Here is a 25,130-nt window from a genome sequence, read left to right as displayed (position 1 = left end):
TGCACAGGATTTTTCCAACAAGGACTCAAGTTCTCAGGCCAGTCTATCTCAAGGCTGACTCACAGCTTTATCCCTGGGTTGTACCAATTGCAAAAATGAGCCTAAAGGGTTTTATTCTTGATGATTGTGATAATATTGCTTGCCTGTATTAAGCATTTTTCCATATAGACAGTTTCATGAATTTATGTGGCTAGAGGCAAGTATTTATATAGGTTTTAAATTTGCTTCATCATCATGATAGAAGAGCGGAAACCTAGAGAAAAAGCTCAGGGGATGTAGTAAGCACCAGATGAAAGTCAGGAAAAGCAACAGTCCATCCTCTCTAATTCCAGTTTTGTTTTGTGGTTTTTTTTTTTCTTTGCCTTTCAAACTGAAAATCTGTAGTTGCAGGAAATATCCAGGTTCTTTATGATACTGACCTCCAGAAATGCATGGCGGACAAGATGCTTCAAGCCTAGGCTTTCTTGCTCTGCAGTACTGTTGGATCAGTCAAAAATAGTTGGAAACCTCCAAATGTCCCTCTCTGTAATAATAGAAGAATAAAAAGCCATGTGTTGTTTGAAACCATTTTTTGTTTTGGTCAGCTGAAGTTGTGTGAGATGTTTCTGCAAGGTAAGTAGGAGAGAGAAATCCCTCATTTGCAAGTTTTGCTAGAAGAAGCTGCCATTGCTTTTGGTTCAGAGAGTTGTTGTTGAGCAATTGACTTTGGCAACAAAAGCTGACTTGGTGGGAGCTGGAGGAATTTAGAATTCCCTGCTTTATACCCCCTTGTCTCTACTTTTCTATTTTGGTGGTCCCCAGGGGTTGAGGAGAAAGCTGTGTGGGTTTCCTAGCTCCCCTCTGGTGTTGTAAGGCATTATGGTCAGGTTTCCTGGAGTCCACCAGAGGTGACTCAGGGTGGGAGACCAAGGGGGATGTCTCTGCTGCCACTTGAGATCATTTCAGTAACTGGTAAGGAGGAGCTGGGAGTGGGTAGAGGGGAGAAGACTGGCTGCAACAGCTTCATCAAGGGCTCCTTGATGGCATACTCAGGAATCAGGATTTCGCAGAGCATTCTGTTTGTTATCTGGGTTTTGATAAATAAATCAGTCCCTGTGCATTCATTCCATTTTCATCTATAAAATGATTGTATCATCAGGATATGCAATGATAATACATAGCCCCAAATTGTCAGTGGCTTAAAATAGCCAAGGTTTATTTTTTGGCTTCTTTTTTGGGAGCTTGCTGGGGCTGGCAGGAAACTGCAGTTTGGTCCTCACCCAGCCTCCTGAGCTGATAGCCTCTACTGTCTGGAGTGTTGTCAGCAGCCACGGCCAGGGGAAGGGAATATGGGAAAGCCTGCAGGAGTACCGAAAGGCTTCTAGGCAAAAAAAGGTATATATTTACTCATATCTCATTGGACAAAACAAGTCACGTGGCCTTATCCAGCTTCAAGGGGGAGAAGAAGTATAATTCTATCACATGCATGGATAGAGGTGAACCAGAGTCTAGGTGGATGTCCCTGCCGGCTGCCGCAGGGGTACTGATGCTTCTGTGACGTACATCCTGCACGGTCCTGGTGGCGCCCCATGTACATGAGAAAATACTGGGGGAAATGAACATTATTTGAAAAAGGATTGTCTTCATGGATTATAAAAAAAGTGGGTACCTTTTTATCATTTTTTAGAAGTTTCTATAATGTGCTTAAATTTGTAACTTAAAATCTAAGAATGTGTATAACCATTAAGTAGTAATGGGAGTCATTTTCTTTTCTCTGTTTGGTTGACATGGTTATATTACCTTCTTAAATGAGGCTTTACTGGGCTACCTCCCCATAGGTGACTCTTACATGGATTTGCAGTATACAGTGTGATCTACCCTGTGTCCTTGAGAAACAGAAAAGCTGAAATCACCTCCTGAGTTTAAAAAATACTCTTGAAACTCAGGGTAGTGACAGGCATGGGTCAGTAACAATATGGAGTGTGCTGTTTGAACTGGGCCTCGCTTTAACAAGCCAGTCCTGCTTGTGCGGGAGGTCGCCAGGGCAGGAAGGCACTGTTTGCTCACAGAATGCCTTTGTCTGTTCTGGGTGCCACCCACCCATCTTCCACTTCTCCTGCACGAAAGTGCCCCATTCCTGGGCTTGGCCTTGTGTAGCTTGATGGGAGCTGTTTAACAAGGATGTTTTGTTGAGTTCTTTTGGCTCCTGCAGGTGATAGCTTGTTTTGCCCTGTGCCGTTGCCCTTGTGGGAGCTGCTCCACTTTTCCCCACACCGCAGCTTAGAAATGCTCAAGGGTTTGTTTTTCACTAAGCTTGGAGAGCAGCGCTTCCACATATCTTGGACTGGGCATAACGAGTGTGCACAAAAAGAGTGAAGCGTGGTTGACCAGATGCCTCAAGGGGATGTTGCTCTATAATGTCAACTATGAGCTCTGTCTTCTCATTCATTCATCTAGAGGCTAGGAGCTTTGATGATGATTTCCCAGATTCTCTTTTCACTGAGAAAAGAATCTGTAGGCTACCATCCTGCCACTGCTTCTTCCTCACACCTTTCCACTTATTTCCCTTTCTTATTCACCAGCAGAGAAATCTGCTCAGAAGCTGCGACCACACTCTACTTCAAGGCAGACGTCACGGTGATGCTCCCTATGGCACCCAGCATGGTGTCTTAGACAGTTTAGAAAATCAAGACATATCTATTACTTCTGAGGAAGTATTAAATTATAGAGGCTTTCCACCATTTTGAAAAAACATACTTATGGAAAAATATAGGAGTGTAACCCGGATATCTTTGCCTTCAGCTGAGAAATTTTTTCCTCCAAGATGTTCTTGTTTCTACTCCCAAACAAACCTCTGAGTTCCAGATAGAAGTCAGGAATCTTTTCTCTCCTTTAAGCTACGCATTCTGGTCTGACTGAATCACTGGGCTTCCTGCTGTGTCTTGTTTGTACTCATACCCTCAGGGCGGACTTTGCAGTTAGACACGGGGTAGTGGGGGAGGAGATAGTATGACACCAGCTGCTCTTGTTATCTGGGCACCAGCCATCTGGTCTCCCCACAGGCTGGGCAACCCCAAGGGAGCTCACCTCTCAGGTCGCTCCTGACCGTCAACAGGGATAGCACAGTGGGCTTAGCGGTTATCAGCTGATCCTCTGCCTTGTTCTTGCACATTCCAGGTTTAAGTGGATTTGCAGTTCCATGGCCATTTTGGTGGTAGTGGTGGTGGCCTGTTGACCTGTAGAGACTGAAAGAGGAGGAGTAAGTGGGGAATTTAGCAGAGAGTTGAGAGCTCATGGGGTTTGTGAGGGGAAGCATTTCACAGTAGTTTACAGCCCTAGAGAACTGAATGTGGAAAACCCCAGAGCAAGGCCGCAAGATGGCAAAGTATGAGCCATGGCATCAGTGAGTTCTAGGTCAGACCAGTCATTATGTCATAGTTATTGCAAGATGGGGAACTGGTGACCTTCGTGAGAGCATCAGATGCATATGCATATATACACACTACACACATGCCAACGCAGGCATGCACACACATGCACACACACTCACACACACAATTTGAAGATGGGAATAAAGACCAGTCACAATCTCATAGATAAGCTTCAGGAATGGAGAGACACGGTGTTCTGCTTTGAGTGTGTTCCAGAGAAAGGAGGACCTTTTTCATTCACTGACACTTACTGTCTATGAGACACTGTCATGTTTTTGGACCTCCGCTGTCCCTCCTAAAGTGGGATGGGTCACGGATGACAGATGAAAAGGCATGACTTCAGGGCTCGGTTGTGTTTAGAAAAACATCCGTAGAGATGGGATTTTCGCTCGTCCTTCCTCCTGGCCTCTGGGTCCACTTACTTCCTGTGTTTTGGACCTTGAGCAGACGTGAGCCGATGTTATCAGATGTTTCAGGTTGTCATTAAGAACAAGTTCACATCGCCATTTCTCTGAAAGTCACCTTCTCCCTGACGTCTGCAGTGCAGGTTCCTCAACCTTGTTGCCTCCAGCCTTATTTCTGGAGCACTGAGTAGCGCCCAGGCAGTTACTGCCTAGTGTGGTCATAGTGATCAAGCTGGGGTTCATAGGTGCAGCCCCTGCCGTGGTTTCTGCCAATGTGTTTATCGTACTTTCCTGAGTGCTTCTGTTTCAATATTGACTTGGGCTTTTGTAGCATTCTGTCTGTTTCTAAAGGCTTTGTGTCCCTGCCCAGTAGCTTCTGGGTTACACCCTTTGGGAGTCTGGCAGATTTATGGAGAGCGGAGGACATTGGAGGTAGTAGGTAAGAAGTCTTACCCTTGCCCTCCTGCCGCCAGCGCTGAAAGTGCAAAACTGGCTCTTGGCATTACGAAAATCTTGCCAAAAATCAAATTAAAATTCCTCTGCTGGGCAGGAAATTAATCAGGGTGGAACGCAGTAGACAGGGACTCCTTGTTCAGAGGTGGGACTCCTTGTTCTGTCACTGATTAGTGTTTTATTATCATGTAAATGAGATTAAATGCACAGTGACTGATGGGGGGTTGAGGAGGAAGGAGAGAAGTGAAAGAGACGAACAGGTTCCTTAGGATTTAAACTTGAGATGCAAGAACGTTTTTATAGCATCTGCTGCTTCTTAATCCATCAACTGCTGAGCGAGGGAAGCTCCTCAGCTTCCTGATACACAGTGAGTTATTCATCCCATCACCCTCCTAAGTCACCCACAGTGAGCCAGGCTGTGTGCCAGGTGTGAGGGCTAAGTCATGAAAACACCCAGCCGCTGCCTTCCCGGAGTTTATAGTCTGATAAGAAAGGATACTGTCTGCAAATGGCCAGCCAGATAAGAAATGGCGTCATAGAATCTAGGATTATTTGGTTGAAAAGTGGCTGAAGCGTATCCTACCAAACTATAGCAAAAAGGAGTGAATTGATAAAAGAAAAAATGAGCAGCAATACAGAACATGGGAAGAAATCTCTGGACTCGAGGGAGCAGGAACTGACATACAGTCTCGCCAGGACCCTCAGTCAAGTGAATTGAACATGCGACCTTCAATACACTCACTCAAGATTCAGATTCCGAAAAGAAGGTTCAGTTCAGCTGCTCCGTCGTGTCTGACTCTTTGTGACCCGATGGACTGCAGCACACCAGGCCTCCCTGTCCATCACTGACTCCCAGAGCTGGCTCAAACTCATGTCCATCAAGTTGGTGATGCCATCCAACAATCTCATTCTCTGTCGTCCCTTTCTCCTCCTACCTACAATCTTTCCCAGCATCAGGGTCTTTTCCAGTGAGTCACTTCTTCGCATCAGGTGGCCAAAGTATTGGACTTTCAGCTTCAGCATTAGTCCTTCCAATGAATATTCAGGACTGCTCTCCTTTAGGATGGACTGGTTGGATCTCCTTGCAGTCCAAGGGACTCTCAAGAGTCTTCTCCAACACCACAGTTCAAAAGCATCAATTCTTCAGTGCTCAGCTTTCTTCACAGTCCAACTCTCACATCCATACATGACCAATGGAAAAACCATAGCTTTGACTAGATGGACCTTTGTTGGCAAAGTAATGTCTCTGTTTTTGAATATGCTATCTAGGTTGGTCATAACTTTTCTTCCAAGGAGCAAGCGTCTTTTTATTTCATGGCTGCAGTCACCATCTGCAGTGATTTTGGGGCCCACAAAGATAAAGTCTGACACTGTTTCCATGACTTCCCCATCTATTTCCCATGAAGTGATGGGACCAGATGCCATGATCTTCGTTTTTTGAATATTGAGTTTTAAGCCAGCTTTTTCACTCTCCTCTTTCACTTTCGTCAAGAGGCTCTTTAGTTCCTCTTCACTTTCTGCCCTAAGGGTGGTGTTATCTGCTTATGTGAGGTTACTGAGGTTATTGCTGGCAATCTTGATTCTAGCTTGTGCCTCATCCAGCCCAGCGTTTCTCATGATGTACTCTGCATATAAGTTAAATAAGCAAGGTAACGATATACAGCCTTAACGTACTCCTTTTCCTATTTGGAACCAGTCTGTTGTTCAATGTCCAGTTCTAACTGTTGCTTCTTGACCTGCATACAGATTTCTCAGGAGACAGGTAAGGTGGTCTGGGAATTCCACCTCTTGAAGAGTTTTCCATAGTTTCTTGTGATCTACACAGTCAAAAGCTTTGGTGTAGTCATTAAAACAGAAGTAGATGTTTTTTCTGGAATTCTTTTGCTTTTTCTATGATCGAATGGGCGCTGGCAATTTGATCTCTGGTTCCTCTGCCTTTTCTAAATCGAGCTTGAACATCTGGAAGTTCATGGTTCATGTATTGTTGAAGCCTGGCTTAGAGAATTTTGAGCATTACTTTTCTAGTGTGTGAGATGAGTGCAATTGTGCGGTAGTTTGAGCATTCTTTGGCATTGCCCTTCTTTGGGATTAGAATGAAAACTGACCTTTTCCAGTGCTGTGGCCACTGCTGAGTTTTCCAAATTTGCTGGCATGCTGAGTGCAGCTTCTGCCTGCTTTGTGGCTGGGGAGAAGCAGAAGACATGAATAGTGCAGCTGAGATCATGGACAATGGCAGAGGGACCTTTACCCAAAGAGCGAATGAGAGCTGTGTGCTGCGCTCAGTCACTCAGTCGTGTCTGACTCCCTGTGACCCCATGGACTGTAGCCCGCCAGGCTCCTCTGTCCTTCGGGTTTTCCAAGCAAGAATGCTGGGGTGGGTTGCCATTTCCTCTTCCAGGGGATCTTCCCATCACAGGAATTAAACCTACATCTCATCTCCTGCATTGGCAAATGGGTTCTTTACCACTAGAGCCACCTGCAGATGTAAAGCTAAAAAGGTAGAGACTTGAGTGGCCATCAGGGACTTTGTGAAGTTCAGCTGTTGATGTGTCTTCTGGGCGAGCGAGCAGGTATATGTTTATTTGGGGCATACTCTATGTCGAGGTTGTGATGATTTGAGGCTATAAGACTTAGACTCTCTTGCTGTTAGGTATGTCAATTCATTGGCACTTCTGTCTTGTTCTCTTGATCCCAGTGTGAGCAGTCCCACCTCATGAGAGAGCATGAGGACGTCCAGGAGCGAACGACACTTCGGTACGAGGAACGCATCACAGAACTGCACAGTATCATCGCTGAGCTCAATAAGAAGATAGACCGTTTGCAAGGCTCCACCATCAGGTAGTCGGCTCCAAGTCATGGCTGTCTCTCTGCCCCTCTGGGCAGTAACCTGGGTTTTATGCTTGAAGTTACCCCTATGAATTATGGGCTTCCCTTGTGGCTCAGCTGGTAAAGAATGTGCCTGCAATGAGGGAGACCTGAGTTCGATTCCTGGGTTGGGGAGATTCCCCTGGAGAAGGGAAAGGCTACCCACTCCAGTATTCTGGCCTAGAGAATTCCATGGACTGTGTAGTCCATGGGGTCACAAAGAGTCAGACACGACTGAGCGAGTTTCACACTTTCTGTGAGTTACAACAGTAACTCATTTATTTATAACTAATGTTTTTACAGTTGATGAGTATTTTGTCTCTACTCTGTCAGCTGTGTGCTTTCCCCTCCATTATTCTGTTTTGACTTTGACCCTCATGGTGACCCTGAAAGGTAGACAGGGTGGAAGTTGTGATGTTCAGTTGACTGATAAGAAGGTGAGTGAGATGCTTTATTAACAGGTTCTGAATGCAACCCCCTCTATCTCCCTTGGGGATTTGGAGAGATTTATGAATATTGATTTTAACCCACTATTACATATGCTTCTTTGTTGTTGTTCAGTCACTAAGTCATACCCAACTCTTTGTGACCCCATGGACTGCAGCACGCCAGGCTTCCCTGTCCTTCACTCTCCCCTGGAGTTTGTTCTAACTCTGTGATTCAGTGATACCTTCCAACCATCTCGTCCTCTGTCACCCCCTTCTCTTCCTGCCCTCAGTCTTCCCCATTAGCAGAGTCTTTTTCAGTAAGTTGGCTCTTTACATCAGGTGGCTGAAGTATTGGAGCTTCAGCTTTAGCATCAGCTTCAGTTGATGCTTAATTAATATTCAGGATTAATTTTCTTTAGGATTGACTGTTTGATCTCCTGCTGTCCAAGGGACTCTCAAGAGTCTTCTCCAGCACCATAGTTTGAAAGTATCAATTCTTTGGCGCTCAGCCTTCTTTATGGTCCAGCTCTCACATCTGTACATGACTACTAGAAAAACCATCACTTTGACAATATGGACCTTTGTCAGCAAAGTGATATCTCTGTTTTTTGATACACTGTGTAGGTTTGTCCTAGGAGCAAATCTTTTCCCAAGGAGCAAATCTTTTAATTCATGGCTGCAGTCATCATCCTCAGTGCAGTGATTCTGAAGCCCAAGAAAATAGCATATGCTTCTAGATAATCTAAAATTTGTTTGAGCTCAGTTGACTTGCCAACGTTGGCATAGTGTCATAAAACTCCTAAGGGATGGGACAAGATTCGATCGATCACTTGATTGGTGAAAACCCTGGGGCTTAAAAATGTTAAGCAACTGCTTTTAAGTTACCCTTAGCAAAGGGGAGAGGTGGAGTTAGAACCCACAGCATCTCTGCCTTTATTCAGTTTTCTTTCCATAAAAGTAATTGTTGGGGTTTCTGCCTTCCTTGCTTATCAATCAGTGGGCCCCAAAGTCTCCTGCACAAAGCTGTGTCTGCCCATTTTTAAGAAGAAAGTTTGCTCCTATTGAGCCAAGGATAAGAATTTTTATCTTTCTGCCCATGCTCAGAGAATAGCCCTGAGGGAAACAAATGGTTGGCATCTGCTTTTATGGAGAAGAGTACTTTGTTCTCAGACTGTTTTTACAGGCCACAATTAAGACCATTTTAAAGGCAGCTTCTTTAAACTCTCCCTCTAGAAGTCCTGGGTCAGAAGACATTTTGGATCTGTTTTGTTCCAACTCTGAGAGTCACAGTAATGATGGAGCTACTTGATGAGGGTACTTGGGGGCCTCTCTTTCTGGGCAAAGTTGTGGAAAATTTTGCTGTTAATTGGAGCCACACAGTACATCTCATATTCCAGTTTAGAACCTCAAGGCCTTTAAATTGTATCCTGGTCTTCAGTGATTGTAGGTTAGAAGAGCAGAGAAGAATTTCAGCCCAAAGAAATGATTATAGCAGACTTAAAGGAGGCTGACAGAGTACATTGGTAAATTCGTAATTTCCATTAAAAACATATTGCTCTTTTAAAGTCTTGAGAAAGTGAAGGCAAATGGGCTTAGTGAGTTGTGAAAAAAAAATGCATCACATGTCACCTGGAAAACTCAATTTCATGTTTAGATTAAATTTAATGGCCAAACTATTTCATATTAAAATACCCTCTTATTTAAAGGAAGGTTGTAGCTGTGCAGATGTCACATTAAATTCTGCCAGTTTTCATTATGTAAATGAGCTAGCTCCTCCCTGCCTGGCTGGAAGATGAGCAGACATGCGGGCCAGTAAGACAAGGCTCTTGTCCTCTGAGCTCTGGTGGCTAAAGCACCTCCCTAGCTGCCGCCACTCAGGTCCAAAGATGACCCAGTGCAGAGGTGGCAAATGCCTTGAACTGTTTGGTGTATCCCGAGTGTAGAGAATTGTCATGCTGATCTGGCACAATCCTGGTACCTTTGAGAGTTTCTTGTCGCTTCAGTCTGGGCCTGAGTTAAGAATTTATTGGAAAAGCTGAAAAATCATTAGTTAGGGAATGGTTTATGATGTATCCACATGGAAGCCATACTGAATTGCATAAGAGAAAAGAAGTGAAAGTTTCATAGTTTAAAATATTTATCTCCAGTCACAATCAGAGAACTAGAGACCTTCTGTGACTGCCCTGGGAGACTTTCCCACCTCTTATAGCCACAGGACTAATGTAGTCAATAATCAAACACTGCAGGTCGCTGAATTCCAACGTAAGTTGAATTCAGAGCCACATCAGATCTCTTAGGTTAAAGATTAAGCACTGATAGGAAAAGATGAAATGGTGAGAAATTGAGTGGAGACATTGGGTAGATTCAAATAAATCAAGATACCTAGAGCCTGCAAACTCCACTGAGTTTCCCTTCCTGCAGAAGCAGTCTCCCTCCCTGTCTGATCAAGTTAGTCCTTCTTTGCTGGAAGGCTCTGTAGCAGGCTGAACCCAGGTAAAGGGTACCAGATATAGTTATACCTCACTGCTACTCCATTCTTCTTTATCTTTAGGCCCAAAAGTAGCTAAATTCAATCATGCCCCAGGGGGATAAGCAGAAAATCCAACCTTGGAAGATACATGTAAGATTGTATTCATTTATAGTCACAGAAACTTGAGAAGAATATGTGTAGGATTAGGACCTAATTGTCCTAGACCAAGGAAATAAGAATATAGTGTTGGATTGATGATTTATTGATATCACTGTTCCTATTAGAGATTCTGGATTTAGTATGTTAGCTTCAGCAGTTTTATTAAATAAAACTAGATTCATTGGAGGATTACATTAAAAAATGTTGAAATGCCAGAACTTCCCTAGTGTAACATAGTCCAGAGGCCATGGGGATCAGGAATAATGTCATTAAAATGGGGTTTTTGATGCCACTTCACTACTGGAGTCAGTGTAGGCATGGCTACTGTACTTGTCAACAGGACTACAGTAGTAATCAAAATTATTTGACTTATAGAGATTTTTGATAATGTAGAATTGATCATGGAGCCTTTAGTTTTGATATAAATTGGCAGCATACTAAAGTTTTACTTGATCTTTGTAATCGAAATATCTCTGGTCTGTCTGGTGAACAAGGACTTGACCTCCCACTGTAATATATGACCTCTCATCCATTTCCCTTACCAGACCTCCTTCACAGATCCAGAACTCTTTAATGAAGATGTTTATAATCCTGTCACAAGTGGGTACAGTCCGTCTTCTTTCTACCCATTTTACAGGGGAGACTGTATAGTAGGAAAAAGAGATACCCACATTCTGGGCTAATTATTCACTCTGAGCAGATGTCAGCCCCTGGGATCCAAAAATACCTGTAGTCTTCCAGTCCAGATGAAGATTGATGAAGCTACATTAGTCAACTGAGGCTGCTGTAACAGAATGCTGTAGACCGGTGGCTTAGACAATAGGAATTTATTTGCCATAGTTGTGGAATCTGGAAAGTCCAAAGTCAAAGTGTCAACCAATTCATTTCTTCAGTGAGTGCTGTCTTCCTGTCCTCCTGAAGGCTTCCTTCTCACCGTGTCCTCACATGGCAGGGAGAGAGGGGAAAGGCAAGTTCTGTTATTTCTTAAGGGTACAAATCCCATAGTGAAGGATCCCATCAGATCTAATTATATCTCAAAGGTCCCATCTCCAGATACCATCACTTTGAAAGTTAGGACTGCAACATAGAATTGGGGTGGTACTAACAATGAACAATAACATAATTCAGTCCATACCAGATCAGGTGACAAGTGGCATCATCAATAATCTCATAGTGGACCTAGTCCACCATTGCACCCCATCCAGGTGATAACATTTTTTAAATCCCTGTACATGTGGTAAATGCTCCCAAGTAGCAACAGTACATGATGCTGCTTTTCTGGCTTCAGGAACCAAGAAGTGGAAATACAAGTGGCTCCTTTCATTCTTACACCTAAAAGCCTACTTAAAAAATTATTGCTTTCCCTCCTGGCAACTTTGAGCTCTGCTAGTTTTAGAAGCTTCATTCCCAAGGGAACGATGACTGGCAAACACAGCAGCGATTCCATTGCTGCCACATAGCCCTTGGGACATCTCGTGTCACTGAACCAACAGGCAGTGAAGGGAGTTACTGTACTAGCGGGACCCCAGCTCTCCAGGGGAAACTGGATTGTAGCTGTACCATGAGGCAGGGAGGACCGCGTCTGGAACTCATCGGATTCCCTAGCATACCTCCTGGATGTTGTCCAGTGATACAAGTTAGTAAATTAGAGGATTGCAGTACATGTCAGTCCATCTAGGGCCAGACCCCTCAGGAATAAAGACTGCTAACTACTGCACTAGGTTAAGAACTCTAACCACCTAAGATGCTGGCCAAACACCAAGGCAATTGGAATTTCCTAATGGAAGACAAAAGTTGTTAATTACAGTCTCATAACCAGTTGCAAAAAGGATGACTCGACTGCATATTTTTTGCTTGTTTATGTATATATGCAATTTCCTTTTTACTTTCTTGTTTTCTCCCATTATATGAGGTGAGTTGTTATTGGTAAAACGTAGATGTAATAGTTGGGCTCCATGATTTTGGTGAACTTGCCGTTAAACTAGAAGAGGAAAGCTCACCTAGCCATGGATATCAATGGGACTTTGGGTCTCCCATTTTGATGAGAAGGTGAGTACATTTATTAATACGATTGAGCAAGGGATAGTTACAGAAGCTTGATGGTACTGTTATAGCCATTTGGAAATGTATATGTGTGAGAGGATGCATTAGGTTGTCAAGGAGCCAAAGACAGTAGGTTACAGTGCATGTTGCTGGTGCCTGGTTCCGTTCCCACGCCTTCTCTGTAGTCCCCCCAAATCAAAGAAGACTGACCCTGGGGACTACCTCCCAAACTCCCTTAACTCTGGCATAGTTTTGGATCTGCCAGGTCTGGAAGGCAGCGAGAAGGTGGGGCCGTTGCGGTGGCTCTGGTGAGCATGAAGATCCTGCGCTGACCGGCCTGAGCCTGAGCTGTGGGCAGGAGAGGGGCAGCAGCAGTCTCCCCATCACAGCTCTGATGGCAAGGCTGACAGCACCAGCTGCCCTCCACCCTCCCTTCTCTTCTCTGGTCCTTCCAACTGCCTAAATTAAATCCTGCTTGAAACATCCAAAAGCGTTTGTTTTCCTAACTGATCCCTGCCTAATGCATCCTAAATCTCATCTGCTTGGAATAAACAGTTTGTATTTATGGCCTTCTAAAAATCTTTACTCATGAATATCTTAAACAAATTGGATCATATAGCACACACTGACTTGTAATAGGTGCTTTTTCACTTAACTGTATGTTCTGAGTGGCTTTGTTTTAATGCTTGTCTGAATTGGGGGGATTGTATAATGAGATGGGTAAAATAGAAAAATATGTCAGTAGCTCACTTTGTATCTGAGGGAGGGGAAAAAAAAGATGTCTAAGCAGATTGTTTCCCAGGGAGATTATTTTCTTTTCCCAAAAGCCGCTCTCATAACATCAACCTTTCACTGCCAACTCTGAGTGGTCCATGATTTCTGCTTCATTTCCCATTTGCTTGTTAGCCCACAGCTGTCTGGCTTCTGACCCCAGTGGTTTGCCAAAATTCCTTTTGCTATGAACTGAATTGTGCCACTCACCACCCCCTTTCCAGTTCGTCTGATGAAACCCTCTATGTGATAGTGTTGGGAGATGGGATGTAGTTGAGTCAAGGTCATGAAGTTGGGGTCACATGATAGGATTAGTGACCCCAGAGAGCTCACTTGCTCTCCTGCTCTTTCCCTGCCATGTGAGGGTGCAGGGAGAAGGCAGCCATCTGCAAGCCAGGAAGAGAGCCCTTACCGGGAACCAGCATGGCTGGCACCTTGATTTTGGACTACCAGCTGAAGTCTGCTGCTGCTGCCGCTGCTAAGTCAGGTCCATCGTGTCCGACTCTGTGCGACCCCATAGATGGCAGCCCACCAGGCTCTGCCATCCCTGGGATTCTCCAGGCAAGAACGCTGGAGTGGGTTGCCATTTCCTTCTCTAACCCAACTGAAGTCTAACTATGAAAAAGTAGATTTCTGTCGTTTAAGCTTGTCTATGGTACTTTGTTACAGCTGCATAAGCTAAGAGACTTTTTTGAAAATCACCAGTGATTTCTTAACTGAAAAATTTGGTGACTTTTTTCCTGTTACTGGCCCTTTTCCTAAATTTAACCCTAAATCCTGCTTCCCTTCTCTAACCTCCCTGGCCTTGCAAGTCCTTCTCCTCCTTCCCTAAGAGCCATCCTCAGCTTTGGCCCTTACCCTGGGCTCTCCCCCATACTTTTCACCAGGATGGCTGCACCCCTAAAGCACGGACCCCTCCTCTTTATATCACTTCCACATTGGCCTTTAACCCTTGTGCTTCTTCATCTGCAAAGTGCCCCTCACTTGGTGACTGAGCAGGTATCCAGAGCCTCTGCGTGCTCGCACATAGTCCAGTCTCTAAAATCTCGTGCCCGTGCTGTGTGCCTGGCCTTTCCCCTGGTCTTAGGCCCACGCTGTGCCCTGTGTGGTACAGCTCTCTGTCCCTCTTCATGTTGCTGCATCTCAAACACAGTGTAACCAAAACCTCTTTGTCTCCCAGCAAAACTCGTTGTTCTGATTAGCTTGTGGCCTAAAGAATAAAATATGATGAAATAAAAATAAAACCTAGAAAGATAAGGTGGGTTTTTCTCTCTCCCTATTTTCTTATATGGTATACATTCCACCCTTGTTCACTATTTGACGTTTTTGAATACGGATCGTTTATCAGATCTTGTTAAAACTGGTACTCATGGGCGACAAGGATGAATTATTATATACATAGGAGAGCATTTCAGAGTCCCATTTGTTCAGTTATTCATCATAAGTTTCCTAGATGAGTCTGAACTTCCTCTGTGCTGTATGGGAAAATAAGAGGTATTTGCTCATCACTTATTTACTGCTATAGATCCTTTAAAGTGAAAGTGAAGTCTCTCAGTTATGTCCAACTCTTCGCAACCCCATGGACTGCAGCCTACCAGTCTCCTCTGTCCATGGAATTTCCCAGGCCAGAGTACTGGAGTGGGTTGCCATTTCCTTCTCCAGGGGATCTTCCCAATGTAGGGATTGAACCCGGGTCTCCCGCACTCCAGGCAGACGCTTTACCCTCGGAGCCACCAGAGAAGTCACTCCATAGATCCTTTAAGAGAACTGAAAAGAATATCTTGTATCTAAAACATCTTTGTTCTTTAAAGAAATGATAGCTGTTTGGGGGCAATTCTGCCTTTAAATTCAGAGACCAAGTGTGTTCCAAAAGAAAAACCACAAAGTCAGGTGGGCTGAGTGGGCTGGCCACAGTTGACTGACAGCTTCCAAGGCATGTCCGTCTGGGTCTTGTTCACCAGTTACTCCAATCCAGTGACAAGGCATGAACGTGCACCCCAAAATAAGACAGGTATAGGAGAAGGCAATGGCACCCCCACTCCAGTACTCTTGCCTGGAAAATCCCATGGATGGAGGAGCCTGGTAGGCTGCAGTCCATGGGGTTGTGAAGAGTCGAACATGACTGAGCAACTTCACTTTCACTTTTCACTTTCATGCATTGGAGAAGGAAATGGCAACCCACTCCAGTGTTCTTGCCTGGAGAATCCCAGGGACGGGGGAGCCTGGTGGGCTGCCGTCTATGGGGTCGCACAGAGTTGGACACGACTGACGCAACTTAGCAGCAGCAGGGATTGCTTCTGAAGTAACATTTTTATCAGATGCTGCTGATTCCACAGGACTTTAGCTTGAGGTCTGGAAAGCATGGCAAGAGTTAAACTTTCACTGACTTTTTCCAGTTAGATCATTTCACCCCTAGCTAATAATGAGAAAGAATTTTTTAAAAAATCTTTTCCTTAGGCCATCATATTATTGTTCTGTTTGTAGTAAATTTAGGAATTAGGCTGTGTTGCTAACTGGTTGGATAATCTTAGGTAAGTCACTTAGCCTCTAGGAGTGTCCGTGGTCTTATTTGTAAAACAAAGGTATTGGTCCTGGCTTAAGTGATCACCAGGATCCCTGCCAGTCTGCCACTCTGTGACTTTTCTGCCTCTGCTAGTTAAGCAGGTGTGTGCACAGCCTGATGCCTGCCTCTTTAGGAGAGTTTTCTTGTTGCTGCTGCTGCTGTTATTGAGCTGGTGAAGGTGAAGTCACTCAGTCGTGTCCAACTCTTTGCGACCTCATGGACTTCTCCGTCCATGGGGTTCTAACAGGCAAGAATACTGCAGTGGGTTGCCATTTCCTTCTGCAGGGGATCTTCCCACCCAGGGACTGAACCCGGGTCTCCCACATTGGAGGCAAACGCTTTAACCTCTGAGAGTAGCAAGCTTTAATCACTGCAACTCTAAACTGAGTGACTTAGAATCACTTCACAAATGCCTCTAAGTGAATGAAATAATGTACCATTAGAATCCTGAGATGACCCTCTATGTGCCAAAAAAAAAAAAAAAAAAAACCACCTGGTAACTTTCTAATTCCATAATTATGGAAAAGCAGAGACATCACTTTGCCGTCCAAGCTATTGTTTTCCAGTTGTCATGTGTGGATGTGAGAGTTGGACCATAAAGAAACCTGAGAGCCAAAGAATTGATGCTTTCAATTTGTGGTGTTGGAGAAAACTTTTGAGAGGCACTTGGACAACAAGGAGATCAAGCCAGTCAATCCTAAAGGAAATCAGTTCAGTTCAGTTCAGTCACTCAGTTGTGTCCAACTCTTTGCGACCCCATTAATTGCAGCATGCCAGGCCTCCCTGTCCATCACCATCCCCCGGAGTTCACTCAGACTCACGTTCATCGAGTCCGTGATGCCATCCAGCCATCTCATCCTCTGTCGTCCCCTTCTCCTCCTGCCCCCAATCCCTCGCAGCATCAGAGTCTTTAGCCATGAGTCAACTCTTTGCTTGAGGTGGCCAAAGTACTGGAGTTTCGGCTTTAGCATCATTCCTTCCAAAGAAATCCCAGGGCTGATCTCCTTCAGAATGGACTGGTTGGATCTCCTTGCAGTCCAAGGGACTCTCAAGAGTCTTCTCCAACACCAGAGTTCAAAAGCATCAATTCTTTGGCACTCAGCCTTCTTCACAGTCCAACTCTCACATCCATACATGACCACAGGAAAAACCATAGCCTTGACTAGACAGACCATAGTTGGCAAAGTAATGTCTCTGCTTTTGAATATGCTATCTAGGTTGCTTATAACTTTTCTTCCAAGGAGTAAGCGTCTTTTAATTTCATGGCTGCAGTCACCATCTACAGTGATTTTAGAGCCCCCCCAAAAATAAAGTCTGACACTGTTCCACTGTTTCCCCCTCTATTTCCCATGAAGTGATGGGACCGGATGCCACGATCTTCGTTTTCTGAATGTTGAGCTTTAAGCCAACTTTTTCGCTCCCCTCTTTCACTTTCATCACGAGGCTTTTTAGTTCCTCTTCACTTTCTGCTATAAGGGTGGTGTCATCTGCATATCTGAGGTTATTGATATTTCTTCCGGCAATCTTGATTCCAGCTTGTGCTTCATCCAGCACAGTGTTTCTCATGATGTACTCTGCATATAAGTTAAATAAGCAGGGTGACAATATACAGCCTTGATGTACTCCTTTTCCTATTTGGAACCAGTCTGTTGTTCCATATCCAGTTCTAACTGTTGCTTCTTGACCTGCATACAGATTTCTCAAGAGGCAGGTCAGGTGGTCTGGTATTCCCATCTCTTTCAGAATCGTCCACAGTTTATTGTGATCCACACAGTCAAAGGCTTTGGCATAGTCAATAAAGCAGAAATAGATGTTTTTCTGGAACTCTCTTGCTTTTTCGATGATCCAGTGGATGTTGGCAATTTGATCTCTGGTTCCTCTGCCTTTTCTAAAACCAGCTTGAACATCAGGGAGTTCATGGTTCACATATTGCTGAAGCCTGGCTTGGAGAATTTTGAGCATTCCTTTACTAGCATGTGGGATGAGTGCAATTGTGTGGTAGTTTGAGCATTCTTTGGCATTGCCTTTCTTAGGGATTGGAATGAAAACTGATCTTTTCCAGTCCTGTGGCCACTGCTGAGTTTTCCAAATGTGCTGGCATATTGAGTGCAGCACTTTCACAGCATCATCTTTCAGGATTTGAAACTGCTCAACTGGAATTCCATCACCTCCACTAGCTTTGTTCGTAGTGTTGCTTTCTAAGGCCCACTTGACTTCACATTCCAGGATGCCTGGCTCTAGATGAGTGATCACATCATCATGATTATCTGGGTCGTGAAGATCTTTTTTGTACAGTTCTTCCATGTATTCTTGCCACCTCTTCTTAATATCTTCTGCTTCTGTTATGTCCATACCATTTCTGTCCTTTATCGAGCCCATTTTTGCATGAAATGTTCCCTTGCTATCTCTTATTTTCTTAAAGAGATCTCTAGTCTTTCCCATTCTGTTCTTTTCCTCTATTTCTTTGCATTGATCGCTGAAGAAGGCTTTCTTATCTCTTCTTGCTATTCTTTGTAATGCTGCATTCAGATGCTTTATCTTTCCTTTTCTCCTTTGCTTTTCACCCCTCTTCTTTTCACAGCTATTTGTAAGGCCTCCCCAGACAGCCATTTTGCTTTTTTGCATTTCTTTTCCATGGGGATGGTCTTGATCCCTGTCTCCTGTACAATGTCACGAACCTCATTCCATAGTTCATCAGGTACTCTATCTATCAGATCTAGGCCCTTAAATCTATTTCTCACTTTCACTGTATAATCATAAGGGATTTGATTTAGTTCATACCTGAATGGTCTAGCAGTTTTCCCTACTTTCTTCAATTTGAGTCTGAATTTGGTAATAAGGAGTTCATGATCTGAGCCACAGTCAGCTCCTGGTCTTGTTTTGTCGACTGTATAGAGCTTCTCCATCTTTGGCTGCAAAGAATATAATCAGTCTGATTTTGGTGTTGACCATCTGGTGATGTCCATGTGTAGAGTCCTCTCTTGTGTTGTTGGAAGAGGGTGTTTGCTATGACCAGTGCATTTTCTTGGCAAAACTCTATTAGTCTCTGCCCTGCTTCATTCCGCATTCCAAGGCCAAATTTGCCCATTACTCCAGGTGTTTCTTGACTTCCTACTTTTGCATTCCAGTCCCCTATAATGAAAAGGACATCTTTTTTGGGTATTAGTTCTAAAAGGTCTTTTACGTCTTCATAGAACCATTCAACTTCAGCTTCTTTAGCGTTACTGGTTGGGGCATAGACTTGGATAACTGTGATATTGAATGGTTGCCTTGGAAACAAACAGAGATCATTCTGTCATTTTTGAGTCTGCATCCAAGTACTGCATTTCAGACTCTTTTGTTGACCATGATGGCTACTTCATTTCTTCTGAGGGATTCCTGCCCGCAGTACTAGATATAATGGTCATCTGAGTTAAATTTACCCATTCCAGTCCATTTTAGTTCGCTGATTCCTAGAATGTCAACATTCACCCTTGCCATCTCTTGTTTGACCACTTCCAATTTGCCTTGATTCATGGACCTGACATTCCAGGTTCCTATGCAATATTGCTCTTTACAGCATCAGATCTTGCTTCTATCACCAATCACATCCACAACTGGGTATTGTTTTTGCTTTGGCTCCATCCCTTCATTCTTTCTGGAGTTATTTGTCCACTGATATCCAGTAGCATATCGGGTACCTACTGACCTGGGGAGTTCCTCTTTCAGTATCCTATCATTTTGCCTTTTCATACTGTTCATGGGGTTCTCAAGGCAAGAATACTGAAGTGGCTTGCCATTCCCTTCTCCAGTGGACCACATTCTGAATATTTATCAGAAGAACTGATGCTGAATCTACAATACTTTGGCCACCTGATGCAAAGAGCCAACTCATTGGAAAAGACCCTTATACTGGGGAAAATTGAGGGCAGGAGGAGAAGGGGGCAACAGAGGATGAGATGGTTGGATGGCATCACCGACTCAATGGACATGAGCTTGAGTAAACTCTGGGAGATAGTGGAGAACAGGGAAGCCTGGCGTGCTGCAGTCCACGGGGTTGCAAAGAGTCAGACACCACTGAGTGACTGAACAACAGCAGTTAAGAAACTACCACAATAGCATACAATTAGCAACATTTATCAGTTTATCAAAGCTTCTGGTTTTTTTTTAACTTAATTTGACTACTTCTTGAACCTTTTCATATTTTCTTTCTTTTTATCTTCAGCATTAACAGTTAGTGTTCTTCAGATCAGGCATCTTTTTCCCCAAAGAAATAAGAGAAATCACTTAGCAAGAGTTAGTGTATACACCATGAAAGGAAGCAAACAATGAAGTCACTTTGAGATGCTGAAGCTGTGTGTCCTTCACACCTTGACCAGTTAGGTGATGGCCTGCTGCTCAGAGGAACCTTGAAAAAACTCCTCAAATTCTTGTCTTTTTAAAACTGCCATGGACCTGCAGGGTTTTTGTTGGTTTTTTTTTTTAACTTTTTGTTCCCGTTGCTCTGGATGGCCCAATGCTTCTGGCTGAAACAATAGAGAGAGCCCCCAGCATCCTTCTCCTCCATATGCTGAAGTCCCAAATTGTCCAGCCGCTTACAGAGTGCTTGGAGTGCACTGGGTTTTGTCATTTCCCAGTTCCTGCCAGTAAGCATGTTGAAAGGGCTAAGATAGACCACTCCATGGTTTTTTACCAAAGTCAGCAAGAGAAATAGGGCTATACAAACTTTCTCATATTTAGGTCCAGTTTAACCTTTCAGTGCTTCATTTTGGGGGCACAAGACTGCACACAAACTCCTTACAAGGTTGCTTTCTACCTGTACTGTTTCCTCTGTTTGCTCATGTAGGGTTGCACTGTAACCTTCCTTATGATACCCTAAGGGGGTCCTTCACCAGGGGTGATGTGTGCTCACCTCAACCCCTCTCCGTAGGGTCGAGAACACAGAGCGTCTGTACGTCCCTGCTGCCTGTTTGATCTGTTTCCATAAAAGATCTCACAGCACTTACTCCTTCCCCTGAATTCCTTGACTTCACACATTACTTTACATTTTTTTCCACCATTTGACCCTGATTGTTTGCCTTCTTCAATACAATAAGTTTTGCTTCTGGCCAATATTGCCCACTCAGCAAGTGGCCTGAGTGTTCCCCCAGCTTCATGGTTCCATCCTGCACCGATTTGGTTTCAGCTATCCGTCCCCTCTGTCCCAAGCTCTACACGCCCAAGTTCACGTCCACGGGCTCCCCTGAGGCTCTGCATGTGCCCATGCACCCTCTTGACCTATCTAAAATGGCTCGCCTTCAGACTCTTCTGTAGCACTGCTCCATCCTGGAAGTCCTCCCTGATCACTGCCCACCTGCAGCCCCAGAGCTGCAGTCCACCCAGAGCATCCTTCATAGGGTCGAATTAGTTGTGAACATGTGCGCGTGTGCTATGTCACTTTCACCGCCAGGCTCCTCTGTCCGTGGGATTCTCTAGGCAAGAATACTGGAGTGGGTTGCTATGCGCTTCTCTATGCTATCTCTCCCTGACCCAGGGATCAGACCTGCTTCTCTTACGTTTCTGCATTGGCAGGCAGATGCTTACCACTAGAGCCACATGGGAAGCCCAGTTGTAACATAAAATTTGACTCCCAAAAGAGCAGCGTCCACTTGGTTTTTGCTTTCCTATCCTTGTCTTGATGCTCGAATACCTTGAAAGAGCACTCTTGACTTGTATTCGTGACACTGAAAGTCTTCCGCCTGAAGGTGACTTTTCTCGTGTGGTATCATTCTTCAGTCTGTGGTCTCACCTTAGTAAGGAATGTTCCCTTCCGTGCTGAATGCTTCCTTCTCCCACCCCTTCCGTTTCCACTTCTTTACAAAACCCATCCTAATAAAGTAACTTTTTACAAAGCAGGAGATTTGGCAGGCACTAGATGTTTGGGACCTGCCAAGCCAGGACAGTTGAAGGTGGCTATAAAAGATTTTGCAAATACCATTTGCACCAGAAATACAGCAGCAGCTTTTTTGGCTGAAAAACAGTCTCAGCCAAGCTGAAGCTGATTACATTGGCCATGCAACAAAGGTAATTTATTCATTATACCCAAAATCTCCCATTAACTAAAATCAGGATTTCAACTGCTGATTGAAAGGAAGCTGCTGGATCAGAGCACAATTACCCTCTAGACCAAAAAGGTAGTGACTCTTATGAGTACTTTCTAATTGTTTTTCTTTCCTAAACCTAATTACTGTTGGCTGTGCAGATATCTAATAATTAACTTATTCATATAACATTAACCTATATTTTTTTCTCATAACCACTCCCATTCTAATTCACATTCTGCATTTCTGGTGGTTTTATATCTGTTTAAAGTCTTCCTAGATTTCTGTGTGGCTTTTATCAGAAATACTTTATAAAGCAAGGACTCAGCTGAATTCTTTCCCTGAGAGGATGGGTGTTCATTTCTTGAGAAAACCAAGAACTCTGGAGAGTTCTTCCCATTTCTCTAGTATAGATGTGTCTCCTGAGCTTCAGATGGCATTTGCCTCTTCCCCGAGTCTCACTGATCACCACTCACCATCTTGGTCCACCCAAAACTGTGGACTTTCTGCCCGTACCCTCCGGTTGTCAGCAACTTAATGTGAATGCCAGGTTAAGAGAAATTCTTCCTATCTTTCTTCATAGACACCCTCCCCCTAGGGCTGAGTAGACACCTTCGGACTTTCCAAACTCATAATTAAACCCCCTGACAATTTTCTTTTCTGGCTCACTTGCAAAATAAATGCATCAAAGAAGATTAATTTTTGTTCTCTCCATGTCTGTATCCAGTGTGTGTGTAGTGATGGCGGTGGTATGGGAAGGAGGTCTGTGTGTCCTTTGAAATACATACTGCAACTGTAACTTTTCTTAGCTTGCCCATGACTAATTCAGAGCCCAGAGTTTACAAGGGATCCATGAGGGACTGAGAAGGGAGTGGGTGTGTTTGTCCAAATGAAACACAGATGAATTTCACAGTCATCCTCCTACTAGCAAAGGCAGATGGAAGGAAACAGACCATTGAGAGCTGCTCACTCACTCACTGATTTTCCCCCTCACTCCATTCTCCTATCCTGTCCCCTAACTCCACTTACTTCCTTTAGAGAAACTAAGTGTGGTCTTTCTCAGACGTGCTGACCCCTATACCTCTCAGAGCACTGGTTTCGATCTGCACAGACAGAATGCTGGGTTTCCAGTCTCTGTAACCTCAGCAGTCCTGTTCTCTTCCCAGAAGGAAGCGCAGCGTGGGACTCTGGTGGCGATGCTCTGAGTCACTCCTATTCATAGGCCCTTGATGGTCCTGCTCACTGTAGCCTCAGTGCTAGGAATCTCAGTTCTTCTTTGCCTTGGAATTTCAGGGGGTGAAGAAGCCTACTTTCTTTAGGAAATGTTTGAAGTGGGGAGTTTTCTGGTAGGCTGATAGACGAGTCTTGTCAGGTGTATGGGTATGGATGTGGAAACTTTCAGTGTCAAACACCGCCCAGCTAGTTAGCCTGAAAGGAATCCTGGTCCATGTGGCCTCGAGAGGAGAGCTATCTGTTTGTGTTCTGAGTGTCTTTATCTTGTTATTAAAAGACACTCTCTGGGGATGTGTCTTGTGTGTCTGTCAGTGGAGTCTGACTTCCCTTTTGTTCTCAGGGAGGAAGATGAGTACTCAGAATTGCGATCAGAGCTCAGCCAGAGTCAACACGAGGCCAATGAGGACTCTCGCAGCGTGGATCAGGACCAGACCTCTGTGTCTGTCCCTGAAAACCAGTCCACCATGGTCACTGCAGACATGGGTAAGTCTGCCTGCCGTGGCCGCAACGCCAGGGCTCGGTTTCTGGATTGTAATCAAAACTTTAGAAGCATGAGACAGCCTGCATTGAGATTTAGTGAGTCAAGCAGCTTGTTGAGTAGATGAAGGCAAGTGAAGGCTCATTCATTTCAGTTCTCTACATATTCCTTTGTTGGTCACAGTGGAACCAAAGAGCTGAATTCCCTTTCTGCCTTGATGTTTGTGATTCAAACGTGTCACCTTCTACGTGAAAAGTCAGGAAGTAGGGAACCAGGTAAAAAGGTGATTGCACTGTTCCAAGTTCAGTGAAACTGAGCTGTGATGGCAAGAATGGAAAGGATGGGCTGAGGAGCGACTCACTGCAGGGGAGGAGGCAATAGGTTCAGCAACTCTTGGGTAAGCAGGATCCAAAATGACTCTTTAAAACATTCATCCTGAGTGACTCAGAATGATTGTATTCCTTACTAAGGAAGTTTGGTTGAGAAATGATTTGGGAAATAAATATATTTCGTTTGAGGTTGTGAAGAAATGTCTGTATGAAAATAGCTGGTAACAGCACGTTGGTATGGTGTGTTTTAAACTACAGGTTATGACCCTTCCAAGTAGGTCTTGAAATTACATGAAAAATCAAAATGTTTTAAAAATGAAATCACGTAGGGGAAAAAAACCAGAATAATAGTATTGTTTTTTCAAGACACGTATGTGTTGGATATGTATATGTCGTAAGTTGCCAAGGGAAGTGTTCTAACTATGGGTTGCAGTTGAAGTGTTGTAAAACCTCTGGCCAACTTGAAGATGCTCAACTAGATCTCTGGAGAGATTGGGGTTGTGGATAAAGGCTTTGAAGTTATGAGGTAAAGAGCTCCCTATGGTTGAAAGGATGTGAAGTCCAAATGGGGAGACGCACTATATCTTAGGAATTGTTCACATATAAGGGGGTGATGGGAAAGGAACAAGGAGAAGGAAGAGTAAGTACAGTACAGTTTACATTAGAACTTAAGTTTCCATTGGGGAGAGAGTGACTTTAGTAAATATTAAATATTTATGCTTAATTATAAACCATATATAATAACCAGGGCTTCCCTATATAGACTTATAATATAACCAGGGCTTCCCCGGTAGCTCAGCTGATAAAGAACCCACCTGCAGTGCAGGAGACCCTGGTTTGATTCCTGGGTCAGGAAGATCCTCTGGAAAAGGGATAGGCTATCCACTCCAGTATTCTTGGGCTGCTCTGGTAGCTCAGCTGCTATAGAATCCACCTGCAATGTGGGAGACCTGGGTTCAGTCCCTGGGTTGGGAAGATCCCCTGGAGAAGGGAAAGGCTACCCACTCCAGTATTCTGGCCTGGAGAATTCATGGACTACAGTTCATGGGTTCTCAGAGTCGGACACAACTGAGTGACTTTCACAACAACCTGCATAAACCGATACACATGCTATAATATCAAGCACCATGGCAGTGTGTCAAAGGAATTCAGTTTAAGATTTCCAGGAAAGCTTCCTCTCAGAAGTGACATGTGAGCTGAGATGTGGAGGGTAAGTAGGAATTGAGTGCATGAGAGGAAGTGGCGTGCAGGAGAGAGGGGATGATGTGGTCAAGGCGATGAGTAAGACCCTCTTCTATGAAGGGTGCAGAGGTGTGAGACAGGCTGGGAGAGGCAGGCCGGAGCCAGACGGCGCAAGATCTCATAGACCGCACTAGGGAGTCTGACCATTATTCAGAGACCCAGGAGAAACCGCTGAATGATTTTAACAGCTGTGGATGGGAGGGATGAGATGATCAGATGGCAT

At 44.3% G+C, this 25,130-nt stretch overlaps 1 protein-coding gene across 2 annotated transcripts in view; it reads left to right on the top strand.

Moving 5' to 3' along the window:
• Positions 1–25,130, top strand: part of MCC (mutated in colorectal cancers) — a 310,469-nt gene that overhangs the window by 190,101 nt on the left and 95,238 nt on the right. For both annotated transcript variants that reach the window (XM_018053750.1, XM_018053751.1), the window contains exons 3-4: positions 6,963–7,105; positions 23,199–23,341. In XM_018053750.1, coding sequence (XP_017909239.1) covers positions 6,963–7,105; positions 23,199–23,341 — 286 coding nt within the window. The remainder of the gene's footprint in view (positions 1–6,962; positions 7,106–23,198; positions 23,342–25,130) is intronic.

This window comes from Capra hircus, chromosome 10 (assembly GCF_001704415.2).
Source record: "Capra hircus breed San Clemente chromosome 10, ASM170441v1, whole genome shotgun sequence".
NCBI lineage: Eukaryota > Metazoa > Chordata > Mammalia > Artiodactyla > Bovidae > Capra > Capra hircus.
This window is presented reverse-complemented; position numbering and strand designations above follow the sequence as displayed.